This window comes from Lampetra fluviatilis, chromosome 23, assembly GCF_964198595.1.
Source record: "Lampetra fluviatilis chromosome 23, kcLamFluv1.1, whole genome shotgun sequence".
Taxonomy (NCBI): Eukaryota; Metazoa; Chordata; class Hyperoartia; order Petromyzontiformes; family Petromyzontidae; genus Lampetra; species Lampetra fluviatilis.
Window position 1 is genome coordinate 9,270,427 of NC_136297.1, and position 21,933 is coordinate 9,292,359.

Below are 21,933 nucleotides of genomic sequence, written 5' to 3' on the forward strand. Positions count from 1 at the left end.
AAAAAATAAAATATTCTTTTATGTTTATTTTATTATTTCCCTTCTACGTGACTTTACCGAAAGAACCAAGAATATGAATCCCTGCAGTCGCGATACCTTTAAATCAAAATGTAATACGTAAACTGTATAGGTGACCAACATGCAAAAACGTTGAGTTTGGTTTTTGCGATCAAATGAATATCGGAGCGAGCCAATTGAGCAACTGGCGCGGTGGCCAAGTGGTAAGGCGTCGGTCTCGTAAACCGAAGATCGCGGGTTCGATCCCCGCCCGTGCCTTGCATTTTATTAAAAAATAAAGTTACCGAACAAATCGTCAATTTCAAGCTCACGCAATTACTTTCCATTCGAATCGGAATTTAATCCGAGATAAGTCACCCACATCAGACAAAGCGAGGTTTTGCAGATTTTTATGAATAAGAAATGTTCATGTTTTATCTCGTAAACTCGCCGTTAAGAATTTAATGCGTTTACGTTTGGTTCGAATTTGATTCCAAATGCGATTGTTTTCAGTTGAATTTGTACTCGAACAAAGCAACAATAAACGCAAATCAATTAGCTATAATGTTTACATTACATAACACCCAGGGGTAACCTTAAAGCAATGCGCCTATTATTGCATGATTTTGTAAAAAAAAACACGCACGTTTTGATCTTCCGGAAGAGGTAGAAGTTGCTTCCTCCTCTCAATAAAAACACATCTACCGAGATTGTTTTAAACACTTGCTGCGTCTTCCAGAAGCAGAAGATACCAAGAAGTCTAAATCGTTGCCAACAACTGAGCCTGTGCGGCGGGCGTCTTCCGGAAGATCTTCAAAAAAACGCAAACTTCTACCGGGGGGTGGCGCGCGAAGGGAGGGGGGAGGGAGGAGGGCGGCGGCGGGGGCGAACCCCAACGACAACAAATTCAAACGGACCAATCGGAGGTGACCACAAGCAAAAGAAGGCCAATCACGAAGCAGCATTCAAACTAGCGCACGTCATCGTTTCAAAACGGACCAATCAGATGGCGGTGGGGGGGTGACGTCAACCACCACTTTCGCGGGCTTTTTTTCATTACAAGAAGCTGCTTAATGGCGGAGTAAATAAGCTAAACGTCGGAGAGACAAGCAGCGAGCCAGGGACCCACAATGGAGAAGTACACGCAGATCGGCGAGGAGTTCTACGAATTGGAGAGGCGGAAGAAGACCTATGATGACCGCTGGCCCTACAAGAAGAACTGCGCGTGTACCCCGGAGCAGGTGAGAGCCGGTTCGTGTTGCAAACGTGCTGGGTGATGTTTCGATTTAAAGCTTTCGTGACTGCAGGGATTCATATTCTTGGTTCTTTCGGTAAAGTCACGTAGAAGGGAAATAATAAAAATATAAAACAATACAAATTCTCACGACGTTTCGATTGCAACACAAGCAATCATCATCAGGTGTGAAAATCACAGCAAGAAGATGTTCTTGTTGTGGTTTTCACACCTGATGATGAATGTGTGTTGGGTAATGTATCCACTCATCCTCCACGTTGTTATGTTTATGCTTCCGTCTGCATCCGGCAATAGTATATCTCGCATTCTCCGAATGTTACATTTAATGTACGTGTATATATGTACCCTCCGAGTGGTGGAGGGTTATACTTGACATTCCTTTACACAGAGCTCTAATCCATGATTTAAAAAAAACTGTTTGAATCCTAATTGGTAGTGAAAGTCTGGGTATAGGATACTATTAGAATGCTACAGAGTTACCATATCTTGCTGCACTCCCGTATTAACAACGGTATCCTAAACGCAAAGGCTTCTCCTACGCTGGTAATACGTGAGTACAGTGCGTGCGTTCATTAGTTTCAATTATTTGCAACTTATACAATTTTAAGCGAATGGAATGAACAATACTGTTCAATGATAATTGGTTTTTTACCCTTCTATCTGTCAACAAAACTGACACCTTTTTACAAGGAGTCATGTTTGCATAGACCACGACCTGCAGTCATAATGCAAACAAAAAACACAACTCTGATAATGTGCACTGTCCTTGAAGTTGATTGGTCCACACCCGAGACAGCTTTCCTTAGAGCCTAGTCTCACATGGGTTGGACCAGATGACGCCAAAAGGCGCACTGTTCAACCCGCTAATTCTTGAATCTATCTTTACGGAGATTTGAGTAACTCTACGTGGATTGCCATACACCGCCAATATCAGTATCATCACTCTTTTATATTCTGGGGTCTTTCAGTAAAGCCACATAGATAGATCAAATAATAAAAATTTCACGACGTTTCGATTGCAACAATATATTCTCAGCAGCTCTCCCGCGATAGTTCTCACCTGATGACGATTGATTGTGTTGTGATCGAAACGTCGTGATATTGTTTTTATTTTTTGATATATCTACGTGGCTTTACCGAAAGACCCAAGATTATGAATTCCTGCAGTCACGGAAGCTTTAAGTCAAGGCAAAACTTTTTTGTTTATAATTGGAGGAAGCCGATGAGCTATAAAGCTCTTCTTCACAGATGTCCAGTAAGGGCACGAGGTCACAAGGTTACAACAAACAATATAAAACACGATAGGAGTGAAAATTATAGGGAAGGCAAACAAATCACTTGAGAAAATATATACGCAGATCAAACAAAACTTTTAAAAAATATTTTCAGGTAAAGTCCACTGAGATATTAGCTTCCTTTTCATAAGAGACCTGGTCACAAATGATGATAGCTCAACAAAGTGGCTTATCAAGTGAAGTGTAATATACAATGTGCCTGCAGGGTGGCGCAGTGGTAACACGTAACTTGTGTGACCTGGTGTTTGAACAAACATCCAACGCTGAACATGTACCTGCAAATGACTATTTGGATGACACGTGAGCAAAATCGATCGTCTTAAAAAAAAGTTGACTTAGCGAGGCTTTCTTGGGTAAACACGCGGTAATAATGATACTATTTAAAACTATATATCTATGTCTCGAGTTTCTTGGCTGGCTGCTACAATAACTGTTGTTGGTGGCTGCGGCCTCTTGCCACCAAAACTAGCTGGGGTAAATGGCAAATTGGATTTTGCCGTGGAACAAATGAACATTGGTTTGAAAGGAAAGAATATTGGTAGATCTATAATAGCTACACCGTAGAGGTGGGAGTGACGAATACAGAGAAGACTTTCCACTTTTCATTTAAAAGTACTCCGACTTTAAAATTTGTTCTGAATAATGTCATTCTTTCGCCAGAATATTCTTGAAATCCGACGATATAAAAAAAAAAACCCTTGCGATCCAGATTATCATTTAATTTTATTCCATTAAAAGCAGATTATGGTATTTTTAATGCTCAGTGAAGGATTGTGAGACGAAAAATTACAGTTGTCTCGAATGTACTGTTGCAGAGCAATGGGTTTCTCTACTAGCAAACAAAACTATTATTATGACAATCATCTAGTTTCTCAATTATAAGATTATTTTGTTTAAGTTGCCTACGATTAAGTCAATCAATTGTATTGCTTCTAATCTTACGAAATTGTACCTTAAATTGATTTCAGTATATTCCACTACCTTGTTCTACCAGCACAAGACAAACTAGACCACCACTTCCTGGGCATTAATTTATACTTGCAGCCCTTTTATTAATCCACCAGATGAGGGCCTACCCCCACACCCTGCGGGATCACCGGTAGTTATTTGACCATACTGCACCACCATGCTCATTGCATGTTATTGGTGAAGGGGGTGTAGACCAGCGTCAGTAACGTCCTCGTGCAGCTCTTTAAGGACTGCTTCCTAATGTTATTTATTAAGGACCACCGTTTCGTATCCGCATGCATTGCGGCTCTTGAAATACATGTATTTTTTTTTGCCGAATAAAAAACAAATGGCTCATTTTGGTTGCCGACCTCTGGTGTAGAGCATATGAGAGGCAATGGATTTTGTTGCACCGCCCCATGCTGATGACATTTTTTAAACAAGTGAGAGCAGGCTCTTGATAATTGAGACATCTTACCAACTGCCATACTGACAGGTGTGTGCATGCTCTGCTTATTTTTTTTGTGCCCACGTACAGATGGCAATAGCCGGATTCCTCCACCAGCCATCCGATGGGGAGGTGGATGCAGTAATCTGCTTCTTCTGCTTTAAGGAGCTGGACGGCTGGGAACAGGATGACGTGCCTTTGTGAGTGGGGTTATGATAGTGATGTGTTGCCGTTCCAATCCAGCCCATGTTACTTCACATTGGAGCAAATGGCTCACAGTTGGAAGGTTGCGAGTTAAAATAATGTTTGGAGTTTGATTTGGACTATCACCCCTCCTAGGGTCAATGATTACCAATTTGTGAAGAAGTGATCAGTGGTTGTCCTATGGCTTGACTCGTTCCATCATAAGAATGTGGAGTTTCCACTCCTGGCCAAGGGCTGTAAACAGAAGATTAACACCACCTTAATGCTCATTTGAGCAAAAAATCACCGACTTTTCTTTGTCAATCTACTACTGCATGAAGACCACCACAAGCCGTGTTGGTGGTTGCTTAACCATACGCACGCTGATCAATGCAAATTGATGGGAGTGTGGTCCCATAACTGATTCAGGTATTGCTTTAATGACGTTAGCCATGGAAAAGACTCAAACTCTCGTTGCAGTGCGCTCCCTTGTCTGCTTAGTGCTGCATATTAATGCAGCAACTTCAAGATATGCCTGATAGATATAAACTATTCCTGTCCAGACACCTCTGTTCTTGATGTGATTTACTGATTATTGTAATGGTTCACAATCCAATAACATGCATTGTGCAGGCCTTTTTAAATAACACACGACACTGTCTCCTTCACCTTCCAGGATGGAACACAAGAAACATTCAAGTGATTGTGGATTCCTGACGCGCAAGAAAGAATTTGAGGATCTTACAGTCCAAGAGTTTATAATTCTGGAAACGGAGCGACAAAAGAACCTGTTGGTAAATAATGTTTTACTGTTCAGCACACAACACGATGTTGGCAAAATACACATGACATGAAAAATTATCTCAACCCGTCAGTCCACACAGCTCGGTTCAGGTGATGAAAAATGATCTTTGCCCATTGTAATTGTATTTTTTTAGTGGCATGTCAACAAAGCTACCCTTTCAGTTTGAGGTTTAATTCCTCTATGCAGTATATCTGTAATAACATTGTCATTTTACAAAGTAATTTTACAGCACTTGGGTTGGTACACCACATATACACACAACTCGTGCTTAGTAGTGTAAATATTTAATTGCCTTGGTGCAATCCCTCTAAACATGCAGATGTCCGATGAGTGTGTGCCAGTGACCATCACTATGGAATTTGAGTCCCAGTTCTTTGCCAGAAATATCGGCTTATTGCATTAAATGCTTCTGTATTGCGTTCTTGAAGACCACTTGGCTTTTAATTTGATGCCTGATGCCAAAAAAACTTCGGTATAAAGGACTTGCCAACATTTCAACCAAGCAGTTCAAACTGCTGTCCAATTATAATTTACAGCAGTTTGATAACTTTATGGAAAACTTGTATTTCAGTATATTTCTAAGTTTGCATTTCAATTACTTTTCCAAAATATTAAAGATTTCCGTTTTTGCATCGATTCAACAGATTAAATTCACAAATTAATATTGATAATGATTTCACATGAAATAGCATACACTTGAAATAACATACACTTTTGCAATGAAAATATGATTTGCTATCTGAAACAATTTTTATCTTAGGACCACAGGTAATAAATTGTGCTTAAAGTATGTTTTTTGCCTGAGTGTCATATTTGCTCGTTTGCAAACAGAATCTCACGTGACTGCATTTCTCGCTTGACAGAAAAAGGTCATATCGACGAAGAAGACGGAGTTTCTGTACCAGGCGGATGCTGTTCGGCGGCAGCTCGAACAGCTCCACGATCTGTAGAGATTGTTGCGAGACCGAGAACCAAGTACTTAAATCGCACGAGTCGAATCGCGGCTGACGGATGGCGCCAAAGCTTGTAAATACGATGGGGGCAATTTTAAGGCAGTCGTCGCCTGCAATTCTCTTACGGCACCATTTTCCGTTTTGAATATAATACATATAGAGCTGCCGAATTATTGATAAATGGATCGCTCCTCCCCAGCGTGGTAAATTGTGGTAACTTCCAAACAACCGCAAGTCGGATCTGAACACTTGATTGGTTTAGGTAACTATGACTTGTATTGTTATTTAATTTGTTAATACATATTTAATAATTATCTCTTAATGCGATTTCCACTCCAAATTTGTTGCTCACGGGAAACCCATTGCCGATGACAATTGGCCTAATATTTCCCCAGTGTGTCACAGACGAGAACCCATCTCTGCTTTGCAAGCGGAAGCAGACCTGATCAGTGTTGTTCATTGAATAGCTAATGTTTTAATGTTGTGCACATACTCTTATATGTAAAGCTAGTGATATTTCAAAATGTCAGGCTAGCCTTCCAGTGAATGCCTGCCATTGTTGATCTATGCTCCACCAGTGGTCGAATAATAACAAGCGCTGGGTGGATTTTTTTTGCAAATTTGCGGAGCTCCTTGGATGGTTGGAGTGCTTGTCGTTAAAAACTCTTTTTTTTGTAAACTCGCTCATAGTTTAAAGTTAAATAAAGTTTCTTAAGTGCCCGCTCAAAATTGTTGAGGCTGTGATGTCGTGAGGGCTTCGTTTATCGCGGTAATCGTGTATTTGAATAAAGTTTGAACTCTTGAAATGACTAGAAATGGGCACTTCTATTATTTACTTTTTTAAAAATGCTGTAAGTTGGTGGGGAAGGAGGTGGGGGATTAACCAGAGTCCACCTGATTCCGTGAATTATCTTCCCGCACATTGGCTGCGAGTGTTGCTCACGACTGATAAAACCAGATTTATTAAAACTCACGAAGCATGCGTGGAACAATGAAGGGTTTTGTGAGCTAGAGAAAGAGACATCGTTTTTGTGTGTGTGCCCTTACGGAGCGCTTGCGCGCCAATGGCCTTTCAAACATTGTAAATGTACTTATGACTTGCACAGTCGTGCCATATTGTCAAGTAAGTGTAACCTTAAAAGACTTAATCCACATCTGTGTGATTCTTTTGGGAAACTCGTTTTGTTTCGGCTTTAAAATAAGTCTTTTGAATTCTCTGAAAATGAAGCAATCTTTTAACAATGTATGTACGTTTCTTTTGCACTACGTAAACAATGAATGTGCACCAGCCCATGTCGACTTGTGCACTGTGAATGCATAGGTGTAGTGTGCTTGAATCAAAACCAGAACTGCGATAGTAAGTGAACACACGTGTTTTATTATGGCTTGCGACTTGAACAAAACAATTCTTCCAACGCATGCCGTACACCTCTGGACTGCATGCATATTGTTGGGGTGAGGGATTGCATGTCGAGTGCATGCGAGAAGGCTCGAACACGGGAGTACATTCTGGGATATGATATTGTGGCGATAATGTCAAGTTGGGCATGAACAGACTTGGCGATTGCACAATAGTTTCGCTTCCTTAAACTGTAACCACCACCGGGAGTGATTTACAGAACTAGTACAATAACATGCCATAGTGTTGGGGTCGTTCGAGGACGCTGGTGCCAACGGTCGGCGGTCATCCGTTTTGGATTTACTTGGCCACTTGCACTCGGTCTCGTCTCCAAACAATCCATTATTATGTTGCGAGCAAAGAGACCCCCCCCCCCCCCCAAGATAAATTACCCACTTGGAGTACAAAAGGTCGCACGCGGGCGCACAAAACAAACTTTGCTTATTGTTTCCACTGCCATGTCGGGAGATCGAGTGGTAACCGCTGGATTGCAAAGTCCAACGTGCTCGCCATTAAGCCACGGCTGGCATATACAACTCGTAGAAAATTCGAATAGTCTACAACAATTATAATGAGGTCATTCACCCCAGTGTCGATGATTTTGTATGGCCAATGAAGAGCGAATATTAGAGATTCAATTCGCGGTGATTTTAGTTCATCTTATTCATTTAAGAGTTGGTGAATTGCAGATGCACCCACCCAGTCACCCACTCCTTCACTCACCTTGTCACCCACTCAGCCAACCACCTTCGCATTTTGCTTATATTTGGGATGGTGCCAGGTTATGTGCTCCATGGTTTGGAGTTTGTAGCTGCAGTCGTACACAACATAGGATTTTATTTTCCACTAATGGTTAAATGCCCATCGTTTCCATGTAAGATGGAAGTCGGGCAGTGTGGCGGTGGGATCACTGGTCAGGTGTGTAGAGGAAGGTCAAAGCTGGGCAGTGGTGGTGGGGGTCACTGGTCAGGTGTGTAGAGGAAGGTCGAAGTCCGGCAGTGTGGCGGTAGGGTCACTGGTCAGGTGTGTAGAGGAAGGTCGAAACCGGCAGTGTGGTGGTGGGCTTGCTGATGAGGTGTTTCCAGGGCACCTTGCTCGAATCCCACAAATTGGTCCGCGCCGTTTCAATGCTGAAATTCACGTCGTGCATGCAGAGCTTGTGCCGCGTGTTTCCAAAACGACCGAGTTCTCGATCTCAGCCTGTGGATACAGGGTGTTGTTCCGATCATCGTTGGTTGGCGGCTTTGTGTTGCCTTCTGGTTCACGGAGGGTTCGGAGCACTGCGGCAAATAGCTGGTGGTGCGATATTTGACGACAGAAAGCCAACGCAGCGGCGCAGGTTTTATAAAGATCCCCTCGTAGTCTGCGCCGCGATGTTCAGTTGGGTATCGGTGAGTGAGCACCGTCGACTACAGCAGAGCGTCGTGTAACAAAGCTTATTGTCGCACAGTTCCATAATCCACTCGATTCTTGACATTTGATGGACAGCATATGCCAGTATATTTAAACATCAAAAGAAATATATCTCCTGAGTAGTACTCTATTTATAGATGGCGCCAGAGTGGGTGTTTATATATTTTTAGGTACACCAAAAATGTCAATCTCTTTTACTACCCTCATGTTATCTGCAATAAAGTGTGCTTGTGCAGATCCTGCGCTGCCAGTATAGTAATAAACACCTCAGATTGATGCTAAAATTGCATCAAAGATGAACAAGTTTCACTGCTCTTTATATTTTTATGGCTAAAGATGCAAAGTTCTCGTTCGTACGTTCATCGTCGTCATGTTCACCAGCCATGATCAATCCACCGCTGGAAGAGGGCCCCTTTTCCAAGGCACCAACACTCACTCTCCTGAGATGTAAAAATATATCTCGCACCTGCACTAACACGCTGGATTCATTGCTCCATCTCGGTTTGTGTACGTCCATTGGTGCGTTCTATTCTTTGGTTTCCATTCCATTATTATTCTTGACTATTGGCCATTATTCCATCTCGTGCGATTCCCTGGCCCAGCTTTCTTATATTCACGGTGTCATTTAACCTGCTCCTGTCTAGTCCACGTGTTTCTTCATCTCCGTGTAATTCTAAGCGTGCACCTCTCCATGCTTCTTTGTGCACCTTTTTGTTTTTTGTTCTGCATTTTTCATGAATGTTCGTGTTTCTGATCGACGTCATGGTGGGTAGTACGGACAGATTGAAACATTATTTGCGAGGCACCTTACTTTGTTACTTTTCATAATGAAGGTCGGCTTCCCAGAATCGCGCGAACCTACTCTCGACGACATCTTTATTTTATTTTTTTTTCACCCCATTTCAGCCTGCCTTTTATTGCGGTTCTCTTGGGAGCAGTACACATTCTATTGGTTGTTTTCAACTTCCAATTTTGTCCCTCTTGACAGATATCTCCAATTGTTTGGCGAACATGTGTCTGCAACCTTTGGGCGCCACGGTGGCGAGATGTTAACTACCTCGTCTGGTACATAGGTGGTCGTGGGTTCGATCCCGACCCTGACACCTGTTGTATATTTGGAGTTTGTATGCTATCTCTCCCCATGGTCGAGTGTTTTTACACGCTTTTATTTAACTCACTCTGTTGTATCATCAACTCTGTCTGTTGTCGTATACCTCAAATCTTGTAATTAAATTTTAAACCACTCCCAAATGTCGTATCGACTGCAAACTTGGTATATGTATGTCATACTGATGACAATACTATATTCTATCATTAAAAATAAAATATATATTTTAAAGCAATCTTTTTTATATATGTTTCGGCTTGGGTCTAATTGTCCACGCTCAACTCATGTTGGCTGTAAATCACCACAGTTCCTTACGTTATGGCAAGCTTCGGGGCCACTTCCTGGAGTCGTGGAGTTCTGTCATTACTCGTACGGTACATTTCATTAAAGCGTGTTTTTTCAAAAGTTTTTTTTTAATATTACGTATTTTCTCCTGGTCCTTCGGTTTTTCCCTCCATTAAGAATCAGCATGCGTTTAATGTATTTGGCTCCTGTTATACATTTCCACGTGATAAGCCACTTTGTTGAGCTATCACGTATCAGCAGGTTGCTTCTGAAAAAGAGCTATATAGCTCAGTGGGTCTTACCTGGTAAAATAAAATAGTCGTTATTAGTTTGCTTTGCCTTTTCATCCTGAGCCTAACATCTCTTGCAGCCTAATTTACGAAGTCTTTCTAACATTTATTGCAGTTCATTACAATCGGACGTTATGATGGATATACCACCTGCTCATTTAGAAATGCTTAGAGCTTATGCATATTCATGAATTCGTTTATTCCAGTCGAATTTTATCAGAAACAGATCTAAATGTCACTGTGAATAACTTTGGTGATTCCCCTCACTTTCCATCTAAATTTGGTACTTTGTTCATGTAATTGCAGTGTGGCTGTTCTGTTTTAGTAAATAGATGTGTATTATTTTTAAGCATTTTATTTTTAAGCCTTGTTTTTTTGTAGTTGGGGCTTGGAGGATGCGGACTGCATCAATCTCTAGCCAAGGTCCAATGGTTTTTTACTGGTAGGAACCGCCAGGTTACACCAGCCCACAAGGGATTATTGTGTTCGTCCGTCGTGCAGGGAGGGGCTGGGTGGGGAGGGAGGGGCTGTGCGGGGAGGGTAGAGGCTGGGAGGGAAGGGTGGGGCTGGGTGGGGAGGGGCTGGTCACCCCGTGGTGCCCTTATAAAACTCAACTTTTAACCTACTCATGCCGGCTTGTGCCCGCCCTCACAGTCGGGCATATTTGCTGAATACACCACGCCGCCGTTGACCCTGGCCATTGACCGTGCAACCCAACGTTCCTACCAGCTCCATCCGCAGGAATTTGTTCATAGTCCACAGACAAGGCACAGTGATAATTCCGCACTTGTGGGCACACCGCAAACTGGATTCAGCTGCTTATGTTGGCACCTTTATTTTTACCTGCAATAAATCCTAAATCATGCCCACGCAGGTCCGTCCTTGTTTGGCAACGGAATAATAAACACACCCAACGTGGCTCTTAAAACGCTGCCTACATTTTCAAGGTTAATTATTCAAAGTGCTCATCATACGTTGCCCACTATTTAATGCTTTCCCAACTACGGTAGAGGGCATTAATGGCATTCGCCCTGGCCATCTGTATGTATGTTGAACTTATTTCGCACCATATATAGCCAACTGCTAATCGGAGGTGCGGGGAAAGGACAACAAACTAAACGCAAAAAGCAGTTCGAAACAAATGAGTTTTTAATCTCGATTTAGAAGTGCATAGCTCCAATGGCTTCATAATGTACGTATGTATGCGAAACTCCTTTCGCACATTACGAAAGCCAACCGTGCTAATTGGAAGTGCGGGGGAAGGCCTGTAAACTAAACACAAAGAAAGGGGGGGCACGATAACTTGTCCAGCGACACAAATGGGAACACGATGAGACGTTTTTTTCCTGCAACTATTTTCATTTTTGCTGACCAAAACCGATTATCTATAGAACAAATGATCACGTAACAATCGGAAAGACCAGATCTAATTTGTGTAAGTTACTCCCCTTCTGACCCAGACAAAGCTGGCACCAGAGCCGTAGCGCATTCGCCTCTTGTTGCAGAGGCTCGTGGTTCGAATCCGGCAGGCCGCCGTGGTTATTACCGCGGCCATATTAACCGTACGAACCCAAGCTGTCCATTACGTAGTGGGCATTAAAGATACCCTCATGAAGTTTGAAATGAGTAGGTCACTGTGTGCCGGTCCTCGCAGTCCAAATATTTTAACAATTAGACAAAACATTACATTGTTTTCTCTTCTGGCGTATGGCAATATGCGCAGGAGCTAAATGCCAATGTAGAGATCTGATAGCCACGAGAGGGCTTCATGAGTTCGTGGTGGTGTCTTGCTATTCCTTAATTGAAGAGCGCAGACTACAGTGGTTTACCATATGGGTCCATGTTTTGGGTTGCATGGCCACATGTCGCACCAGTTGTGGCTCGTCCTTTAACGTTCCATTCACGAAGGAGATGTGCGCATCAGCCCGTTGATGTTACGATGCACTTAATGGTTACAACCGCCAGTGTCTTGGAGGAGGAATGCAAAGGCAGGAGGTGCGATGATTGTGTCTCGAATGAGGCCTTTATTCCAGATGTCCGCCTTTGATGGACAACTGCTCGCTGCGAGCATTTCTTCCGGCTCTGGGTGAGATTCTAAAAATGGTTGACAGCGCGATCCCAGAAGGGGAAGCTGGACTTGAGTAGGCGGAGAGACACATTTGCCGAGGTCTTAGGCGATGGGTATCGGTTATCGTTGGCAGGAAAATGTAAACTCCTTTGCAATTTGAACGCTTCTGCAGATGTTTGGCAGCAAGATGCTCGCCAGAACAGGGAGCCCGTGCGATTGGCAGCGGTTCCAGTGTTCCGTTTATGATGCACATTGCGTTTCATATTATTTTTATGAACAAATTAGTTTTTTATATTACATGTACATACATGGTGCACAAAGTTTATCCAGAACTGACTAATGAACAATGTAGAGGCTAGCCACCCACACGAGCAAGCTGAAGTTGAGAAAGTTTGTTCTACTAATGACCACATTATGATAAAATAGTATGAGTCATGGTCACTATTTACTAAGAATATGGAGCAGATGGACATTTGCATAGGCGCTATCACAAACAATGTATCCAGAATGAATTACCAAAGCATGCCTGCACAGCATGTAACAACTGTCCGTGCCTACGCCGAACCAAACTGAGGTTCGCAAGCCGTGTTAAGTTCACGTGGAGCGTTGCGTTGTTTATTCTTGCATTTTCTATACTCTTTGGTTCTTTCGGTAAAGTCACTTAGGTATAAAATAAAATACATCACGACGTTTCGGGCGCAACACAAGCGTCCGTCATCAGGTGAGAAAGCTTGTGTTGCGCCAGAAACGCCGTGATGTATTTTATTTTATACCTACGTGACTTTACCGAAAGAACCAAAGAGTATGGATTCCTGCAGTCACGAAAGCTTCAAATCAATCTTGCATTTGGCGGTTGTTCTGGGCACGAGCTCCCGCATACCAGTCTGGAGCCCCATACCCTGCCGCCGACTAGATCGGTGAGAGGGCGGCAGAGGGCGGCAGTTGGCGGCAACATTAGCCCGAGAGTTGGGGGATCGCACAAAGCAACGTCGCTCCTCCACTGGCAGACTAAATCCGTCCGTGAAGGTGAAGAAAGGCGCCCTTGCGTCATAGTCCTGCGCGACAAGAAGAGTTAAAATGCCAAATGTACTACATTATTAATACACCGTTGTAATGTCACACTTGAAAGCCCGCAGGGTTCACTATTACTGCGAGGGGCAGCATTTTCTAGGTATGTCTTATCAGAGGTTTTTTCTCGAAGCACTGAAGGGAAAAAAAAGCAACTGCAGTATTGCCGTGTGGTGCAGCGGCGAGCAGATTGGGCTTGTGGTGGAGGGATTTTCCACTTTTGAAACCTTGCGCAAACATGTTTATCCACGGCCATGTCAGTTCACTCGGTCATAAAATTTGATTTGCTAATAAGGCCAACTGTCGGACCACTGAGAACAGTTTTTTAGGTGGGGTGACCTCTTCTCTCAGCAGGAAATTGAGCCACCCAATGGCAGAGGTCGCAAACGGGTTTTGATTCCTTACCCGTACCCGGCCGCACCAGGGTCGCAAACGGGTACACGTACCCGGCCGTACCCTACCCGTACCCTACCCGATACCCGGCCGGGTATGGGTATCGGGTACCCGATTGTGACCTCTGCCCAATGGCGAGCGCATGGTTTGACATTACCACTGGAAGGGCTTTCAGAAAGGCAACGTTTTGAGTCAAATAATTTGGTGATACTGCATTGACAGTCCAGTGCAGGGTTACTGGAATCCTCGTTACCTCCTGTCGAGGAGATGACGTCCTTCGGCACGATGTCTGATGTTTCACTCCGCGCACTGGGAGCTCCTTCAGGAATTGAATTCGATCCACGTGCTGCTTTGGAGCTTCTGCAGGGACACGCGTTCAATTGTACAGAAGTCACAGATCGATACTGCACTGGATCGCCCCAAAAAAACAAATGATGAGAGGAAAAAAAACATTTAGGAACTGAAAAAAATATATCTGCCAACGCGCATTGTAACGTGGGCGAACGTGGGCGTCAGGCCACGTTCCGATGCTCGTTGGCGCTCACGGCTACAATGCTGCGACCAACGCAAGGGGCTTTCCAGGTAGAGGTGAAATGAAACCTTTGCGTGTGATTCTTCGGTAATGCAGCCAAAACTCGCCTCGAGTTTTTTCACGATTTGCCCGCTCGTCAATCCACTGCTGGAGATGAGGTTACTCCCCCGCACACCTTGTAGGCCGTGAAGGATATCGTGTTTGACTATACTTCACCATTACTGTGTCTGTTCAGGTTGGCGAATTTAACACGTAGTCTTTCGCGACCAATATCATCCATAATAGAGGTGTTTTGGGTTAGATCACGTAAATATATAAATCTGTCTTTAAACCCCGCCACTACCCAACAGCCACAGCCAAGGTTGCGCAAGAGCGCAGAAGTGTGGTCACCACATCTACGCCTCTATATAAGAAACGAAACAGGTGGACTTCTCCACAAATCTGGCTGTCGCCCGATGAAGCTAGTTGTAATTACTGGCGAAACGTCGTACTCGGATTGTAAATGTTGTGGCTCGACTCTCCAACACACAACCGGTTAGTGCTGTACTAGTGACGAATTGGCATGTTCTGTTTACGTGACAACCCTTACTAGTTGGCTTTGTCGGGTGGTGGCGGGTTACCACAATACAGGCTACATATAGACAGTATAGTTTTCCTGACAAATCAGCCATTCGATTCTCGGAAACGATATTGCGGGCCTTGGCTGGGACGATGATGATGATGACTCCCCCACGTCATCCCTGCGTTGGCGCAATACGCAGAATGCCCATTTGAGTCGGTGTCACGGTCTCCCCGGGCACAGGATTGTGCTCATGACACAACTGTACTTGCGGGCTATGCGGTAACGCGCTCGCTCCCCTCGTCGTCATGATGAAAAATCGCCACCTTGTCATTATTCATGGTCACGCGAATCAGGCTCGACCGCAAATCGTGGTTTTTCCCCAGGCGTGAGTCGGTCAGCTTTAGCACCCCCCCTGCCCCCCCGTCTTAATTTATCCGTAACGTGGGGAGGGTGGCAGGGTCGGGTGGTCGAGTTTTGATACCTCCCTTGTGAGTAAAACAAACCCGACACATTCGTCAATAATTACCACTGGGTGGCCTTCATTTTGTTGTGATGAACGGCGACGTTTCTGGCAATAGCCCTTCTTCTTTACAGCACATAAGTCACAGCGATCTCCTGTCACAATAGCTCTCGTAAGTAAAACAAACCCGACACATTCGTCAACAATTAACACTGTGTGGCCTTAAAATGTATTTTTTATATAATCGTCGACGCTTCGGGCATTAGCCCTTCACCTCACAAGAGTCAACGTGATTTCCTGCTCAGATGAGAAATCGTGATTGAGGCGATGCATGCTCACTCACCTCCTTGTTTACAGCACCCCTGGGCGAAGTGGTGGGGCTTCCACATTCCTATGGCCAGGATGATTTCCCCCCACAAAGTTGTACACTTTTTTTTATCGACCCCGCAGGGATGATTGGCCGGTAGCTCACTACCGCTCAGCCACCTGGCCCCGATGCATCTCTTTTAATGATGGTCCAAGGTAAATTTTACTATAAAGATGTGTCACTCGTAGGGGGGTGGGGGGGGGGGGACGGACAAATTAAATCATAGTGGTTGCCCGAAACTTAAAAGAGACTATAAAAAAACCCGGCTCATTGCGGAAAGTTTGCGAATATGTAAACGCGTTTGGCCCCTTACTTGATAACGCAATTGCTGATTAGAGTATCACATTGGCGTGGGTTTACAGAACTCGTTTTAAACCCGTGGTGTGTGCGTTGTAGCACTCTTCATTCAGCAACGCGAGGATGCGGCATTCATCACAGTGCTGTAATTGCGTAATTTAAATTGAATTTCTTAACCGAGTACACATTTCTTGGAACTATAGTGAACTGCGTCGCGTTTGATGACATCAGCAAAGTGCTGCTTTGCCCACTCTTTTGGGAGGATGTGGTCAGATACGATCTTATTCTGCGAAACTTTTAAGTGTGGGTTTTCAACAAAATGTTAATGTCAAGCCAACAGATGAAACGAGTATACTTGCAGTCAGACCATTTTTAACCTGGGCTGGTGGGCGGCCGTGGCGACGTTCATGCACGTGGTCCGTGATCCATCGCTGCGGAGGCGCAGAGGATCGTTTGGTTGAATTAACACAAATGTCGTGCGACTTGCCTGGTTCGCATAGGACAGATTCCAAGAACACAGGATGAGATGTTACTATCCTTTGTGAAAGCACTTCCAAGAATTCATGAACAGTGAGCCTGGTGAAATTTGGGGAGCGCATCGTCAGTAGTGTACCTTTGGTTCCTAGGGTGTTTCGGCCTTTCACACTATACACCCTCCCCAAAGGCGGCCAGCGACAGGGTGATCAATCCTACGCTTGCGTCCCATGCCCAATTAGTCGTAGGAGTTGGCTTGTTGTTGATAGCCAACATCCCATGGGATTATGCATGGCAGGGGCGTCCTCCTCCCTGAGTCAAGCATTGTTGACCGCATACCTCCTGGCCCTCTCACTTCGGGGCCCAGCTGCGGTCTTTCCTCTTCATCCAGAGCCACTTACTGTGGCCTTCTGCCGCCTCCGATACAGCTCTGATTGCAGTGCGTACTGCAACAATGTGGGCAACCCGTCTGTTCGATCGGGTGTCGGGTTAGTGTTGCCCCGTCGCAACCTCGGGTTTTGGGCTTGTTCGCGGCAACCGTAAATAAAATATAATCCTTCGAAGGAAAAGGGGTTCAGCTGATAATCAGTGGTCAAAGTTTCCTTCGGAGGGAGGGAAAGACATTTCGGCTGAGTGGGTCACAAATCCCCTCCCCTTAAACAAATTCGTGAGAATTACACTTTTTTTTTTACCATGTAAGGCCCATTGAACTATGTCTCTTTTTCAGAAGCGATCTGGCCACAGATGATCAATGAAGTGGCTTATCACGTGGAAATTTATAGCAGCAAAATAGTCTAAACGCATGATGTTGATTCTAAATGTGGAGGGAAAAAACCCGAAGGACCCTGAGAAAAATCCACACGACCACGTGGTGAAAATGCAAACTCCGAGTATACAACAGGCGTCAGGGTCGGGATCGAACCCACAACCCACAACCTCCTACATACCAGGAAAGGTAGTTAACATCTCCTAGCCAACGTGGCGTGACACACACGCAGCCAGCGTGTGTGCATGCACCCTCCAACCTGTTTCGATAAAGCTCGCGGAAGTTTTGAGTCCGCAGTGTCTCCCCTTCAACAAAGTTACGTTAAGTGCCGATTACGATCGCGATGGAACCTTTCAATAAACAAGCAACGAACGGTCGGGTCGTTACCGGGTCAGTAAGCCAGTAGTCTCGTTGAATTAATATAATTGTAGTGCAGTCGAATTCCCCCTTATCGCTGATGAAGTGGGTGCGAACTTAGCGGATCTTATCCACAATCCAGACGTCTGTGAAAATAGCTTCATAGCTCATCGGATTTCTCCAGGATCAATAAAGAGTCTTCTAATCTAACCAATCATAACCAGGAAGCATTCACGAGTAGAAACAACCATAGCCTCCAATGTGAAGGTGACCACGTACAAGACACGTGATTTATAAGAGGCTTTAGATGATTTCGATGGAGAGATGTCCCAGGTTACATTATATCTAGCAACAATAATCGACAATCCTTGTCAATCTACCACCGGGTGAAGGGTTCCCCCATGATCTTTGTTTTACTTCTCTCTGCTTGGTAATTGCAGGTAGGCAATGGGGGACGGTTCCAGGACCAGTGAAGTTATCACTCACCCACTCATGTCGGCCGTGGCTGAGAATCCAACTTAGATGTCAGGTTTCACAGCACATTGTGTAAATCGTTGCTCCACCGCTATACCTCAGGGTACATTACACGGTACCGTATGTACAGAATAAAAGACAAAGATCCCCCCGTTCAGCCTCAACAGAATGTTGGGGCGAGTGCTGTTAACGAGTACCTATGAAGGCCGGCACGGCACACGAAGGGGTGGGTGGCCGGCACCACGCCCGGCCACCTTTGTCTCCTCAGTGGCGATGTTACACACCGCACCAGGTTACTCATTTGAGGCTGAGTAGACCTAAGGGAGGCCCAGGACCGGTTCCGATATACGCCGCTGGTATTGGATGAGAGTGGGAATCGTAACTCCGGTGTTTGTCGCACAGCTCATTAACAACTATGCCATCGCTGGTCAAAGGCTGTACCTGTATATACAAAGACACATACACGTGTAAATATTGCATGGAACACCATGTCCCTGTAAAGTTAAACACGGTAATCTAATCACCGCATTGATTTATTATCCATTTTAAAAAGTGGAACTTGGAAGAGCTACATTTGTTTCACTATCATTGTTCGCCAAGGTTTCAATTCTACTTTCTCGAGGGGTGCGTGGGGGGGGGTTGGGGGCGATTTAAAGGAAAACAAATTATATAGAAGGAGCAAACGAATGGTTTTAGGTTGTTTCGTTTTTAAAGCCTACGATTAAAGGAATGCTTGTTTCTGCTTTTCGACACGTTTGTTCTGGCCGAAGAGAATTTGCATTCAAAACAAGGAACTAAGGCCCCCGTAAAGATATCCATAACAAGAGGGGATCAATAGAGAAACGACAGACTGGTCACCAAACGGCGACACGATAAGCAGAGCTTACGTTTGGTTCCGCATAAAATTTGACTAAAATCGCAGCTTTAAAATTAATCCATCGTTTCTTTTTTAAACTCTCGTACGGCGACGGTGCTTGCCACACATGAACCGCAATACCTCGCTGCTCTCGACAAGGTGCGTAACCCATCAGGTGAACTCCGGTGGTCATCCTCGTAACAGCAGCAGCAGCAGCAGCGGCTTTTTGGCTGACCATCGAACAAAGCCGGCGGTCACCGCATCACGCGTGTTCAGATTGCTCTTCTGCGGCCGTCTGGAACGCACTTCCTTCCAATGGTAGCAAGTTACTGGAGCGTGCACTTTTAAATCTAGATTCCTTTAGAACTGCTTTTCGTGTTTAGTTTTCTGTCCTTCCCCTGCACCTCCGATTAGCAGGTTTGGCTACGTACGGTGCAAAAGAAGTTCAGCATTCATACATTGTTCTTCTGTGCAGAGCGGGCGGGAATACGCTGCCTTCAACCGTGTGTGGGCAAGAAGGAGGACACTTGAATGGATCTCAGACGTAGCTCTGCAATGTCCGCTTGCGTGGGCCCGTTCGTTTTAGAACACGAGGACCTGCAATGCTCTGCGCGCGATACGAACGGATCGGTCGTCTCGTCGCAATATGCCGAGTGTGCGCTCTCGAGATAAAACGGAGGGAAATTCCAATCTCCCGCTCCCCGTAAAAAAAATATAAGCAAACATAACAAAAATTAAATTTCAGTGGCAATATATTCTTGGTTCTTTCGGTAAAGTCACGTAGAAGGGAAATAATAAAATAATATAAATATAAAACAATAAAAATTCTCACGACGTTTCGACTGCAACACAAGCAATAGACATCCGTAGACCTGATGATGATTGCTTGTGTTGCAGTCGAAACGTCGTGAGAATTTTGTTTGTTTTATATTATTTTATTATTTCCCTTCTACGTGACTTTACCGAAAGAACCAAGAATATGAATCCCTGCAGTCACGAAAGCTTTAAATCAAAATTCAGTGGCAATGTTTTCCGTGTCGACGCAAGTGGGTGAAGCCAGTCGATGGCTTAACGAGCAACCCGCAGCCGATCAAAGCGGGCGATGGCACTGCGGTACTTTTGGGCGCCCGTTGCGAAATGACGAATCTGTCTGTTCGTCAAGTTTTGAGCCGGCTGGCCAGGATCGGCCCAATCAATGCCTCTGCGCGGCCCCCACTGTTCGACCCAAGCAACCCGAGGGCACAGACTTAGCTATTGCTCATCTCACCACTAAAACAAACAATCACACACATGTAAAAATGTGCCGAGTAAAACAAACATCTGCTAGAGAGACCCACAGACAGACTTACTTAGAAACTACACAGACTCACATAGACACCCATGGACTTACATAGAGACATATAGACGTATAAACCACTCACATAGACACCCATAGACTTGCTTAGAGATACATAGACTTAGAAACCACACACATAGACACCCATGGACTTACTTAGAGATACATCGACTTAGTACCCACTCATAGACACCCATAGACTTACTTAGAGATACATAGACAAGTACCCAGACTCGCATAGACACCCATGGACTTACATAGAGACATATAGACTCAGTAGCTAGACTCACATTGACACCCATAGACTTACATAGAGACCTACAGATTTACACAACACATAGACACATACATGGGCTTACATCGAGACGTATAAACTTAATATGGAGACACCCATAGACTACATAGAGACCTACAGACTTACTTTTTTCCAGACTCACATAGCCGCCCATAGACTTTACACAGAGACGCATAGACACAAACGGACACTTCTTTCATCTGGCCGGGAATTTGTCGTCAACGTTAACATGTTCGTGTCGGGGCTGGCGAGCGAGCCAGACAGCGGGCTTTACGAGCCCTTCTGGCAATCATCTGAAATGCTGCCGGCAAGCGATTGAAGTGGGAAAGTGGCATTCAACTCTGTGGATGCCAACGGTTTGAGATTTCTACTTTTAATGGTGCAGGAATTTCACGGGCCATGAAGGCGAGCTGGCGCACGCTCTCACCGCGTTCCGCGCGATCACCCATCGGCACCATTCGTGTGACGACTCGCTGGAAACAGCCTGGACTATAACCGCCGTCTCGTGCCCCGGTGACAAAAAGTGATACAGGGGCGACCCATTTACAGATACCCCACTCATTTCAGCAACGTCAATCCGTCCACCTCTGTGTGGGGTAGAGTGTTGTCCCTCACCGGCCCCCCTCCCCACACGTGTGGGTGCTTCTCCGGGAACTCTGGTTTCCTCCAACACGCATGAACACTGTGATCGACCGAGAGCGTCTGCGTATATGTGGAGGACTGCAGAGCTTGGGCCAATGTTGGTAGCGCCGGCACACTGGCTGGCTGCTGGCTTCCCCATCGTGCAGCGGTTGTGAGATGCAATTTGCACGAACGACGCCATGCATGTTTAACCAAGCGTTAAACATTTCTCACAGCTGGGATTTAGGCAAATCATATGATAGTTATAATGTGATGCGTTTTGTCGTGCAGTCATTGGTGACCAGATTTGTCACTCTTATTGTTCCGTATTTATGGTGACAGCCGTTGGTGACTGGGCTGAGACCATGAACTATTTATTTTATTTAGAAACGAAGCTAGCTCTGAAGAACATCGTGCAAATCAGTATCAACAATGTCAGTGTCGTCAAAATCATCGGGGATCGTCATCAAGTGTTTCGTTTGTTCCCCTTCCACCGCACCTCCGATTCGCACGGCTTGGCTACCTTCGGCGCAAAAGAAGTTCAACCGACTTGCACGTACCTCATCATTTGCTCCTGTCTCTCCGCTGCTGGATGAAGCCCTCCCCACGCCGCCATCCCTCGTGTTCC

At 44.9% G+C, this 21,933-nt stretch overlaps 1 protein-coding gene and 1 non-coding gene across 2 annotated transcripts; both read left to right on the forward strand.

Moving 5' to 3' along the window:
* The first annotated feature begins 204 nt into the window (after window positions 1-204).
* On the forward strand, window positions 205-276 carry TRNAT-CGU (transfer RNA threonine (anticodon CGU)). Its single transcript has one exon. It is a non-coding gene; the product is annotated as a tRNA-Thr (tRNA).
* Window positions 277-1,035: 759 nt separating this feature from the next.
* Window positions 1,036-6,646, forward strand: LOC144940915 (baculoviral IAP repeat-containing protein 5-like). Its single transcript, XM_078867420.1, has 4 exons — window positions 1,036-1,238; window positions 4,034-4,143; window positions 4,803-4,920; window positions 5,795-6,646. The coding sequence occupies exons 1-4, from the start codon at window positions 1,128-1,130 to the stop codon at window positions 5,879-5,881; spliced, it is 426 nt and encodes a 141-aa protein (XP_078723546.1). The 5' UTR covers window positions 1,036-1,127; the 3' UTR covers window positions 5,882-6,646.
* The last annotated feature ends 15,287 nt before the right edge of the window (window positions 6,647-21,933 follow it).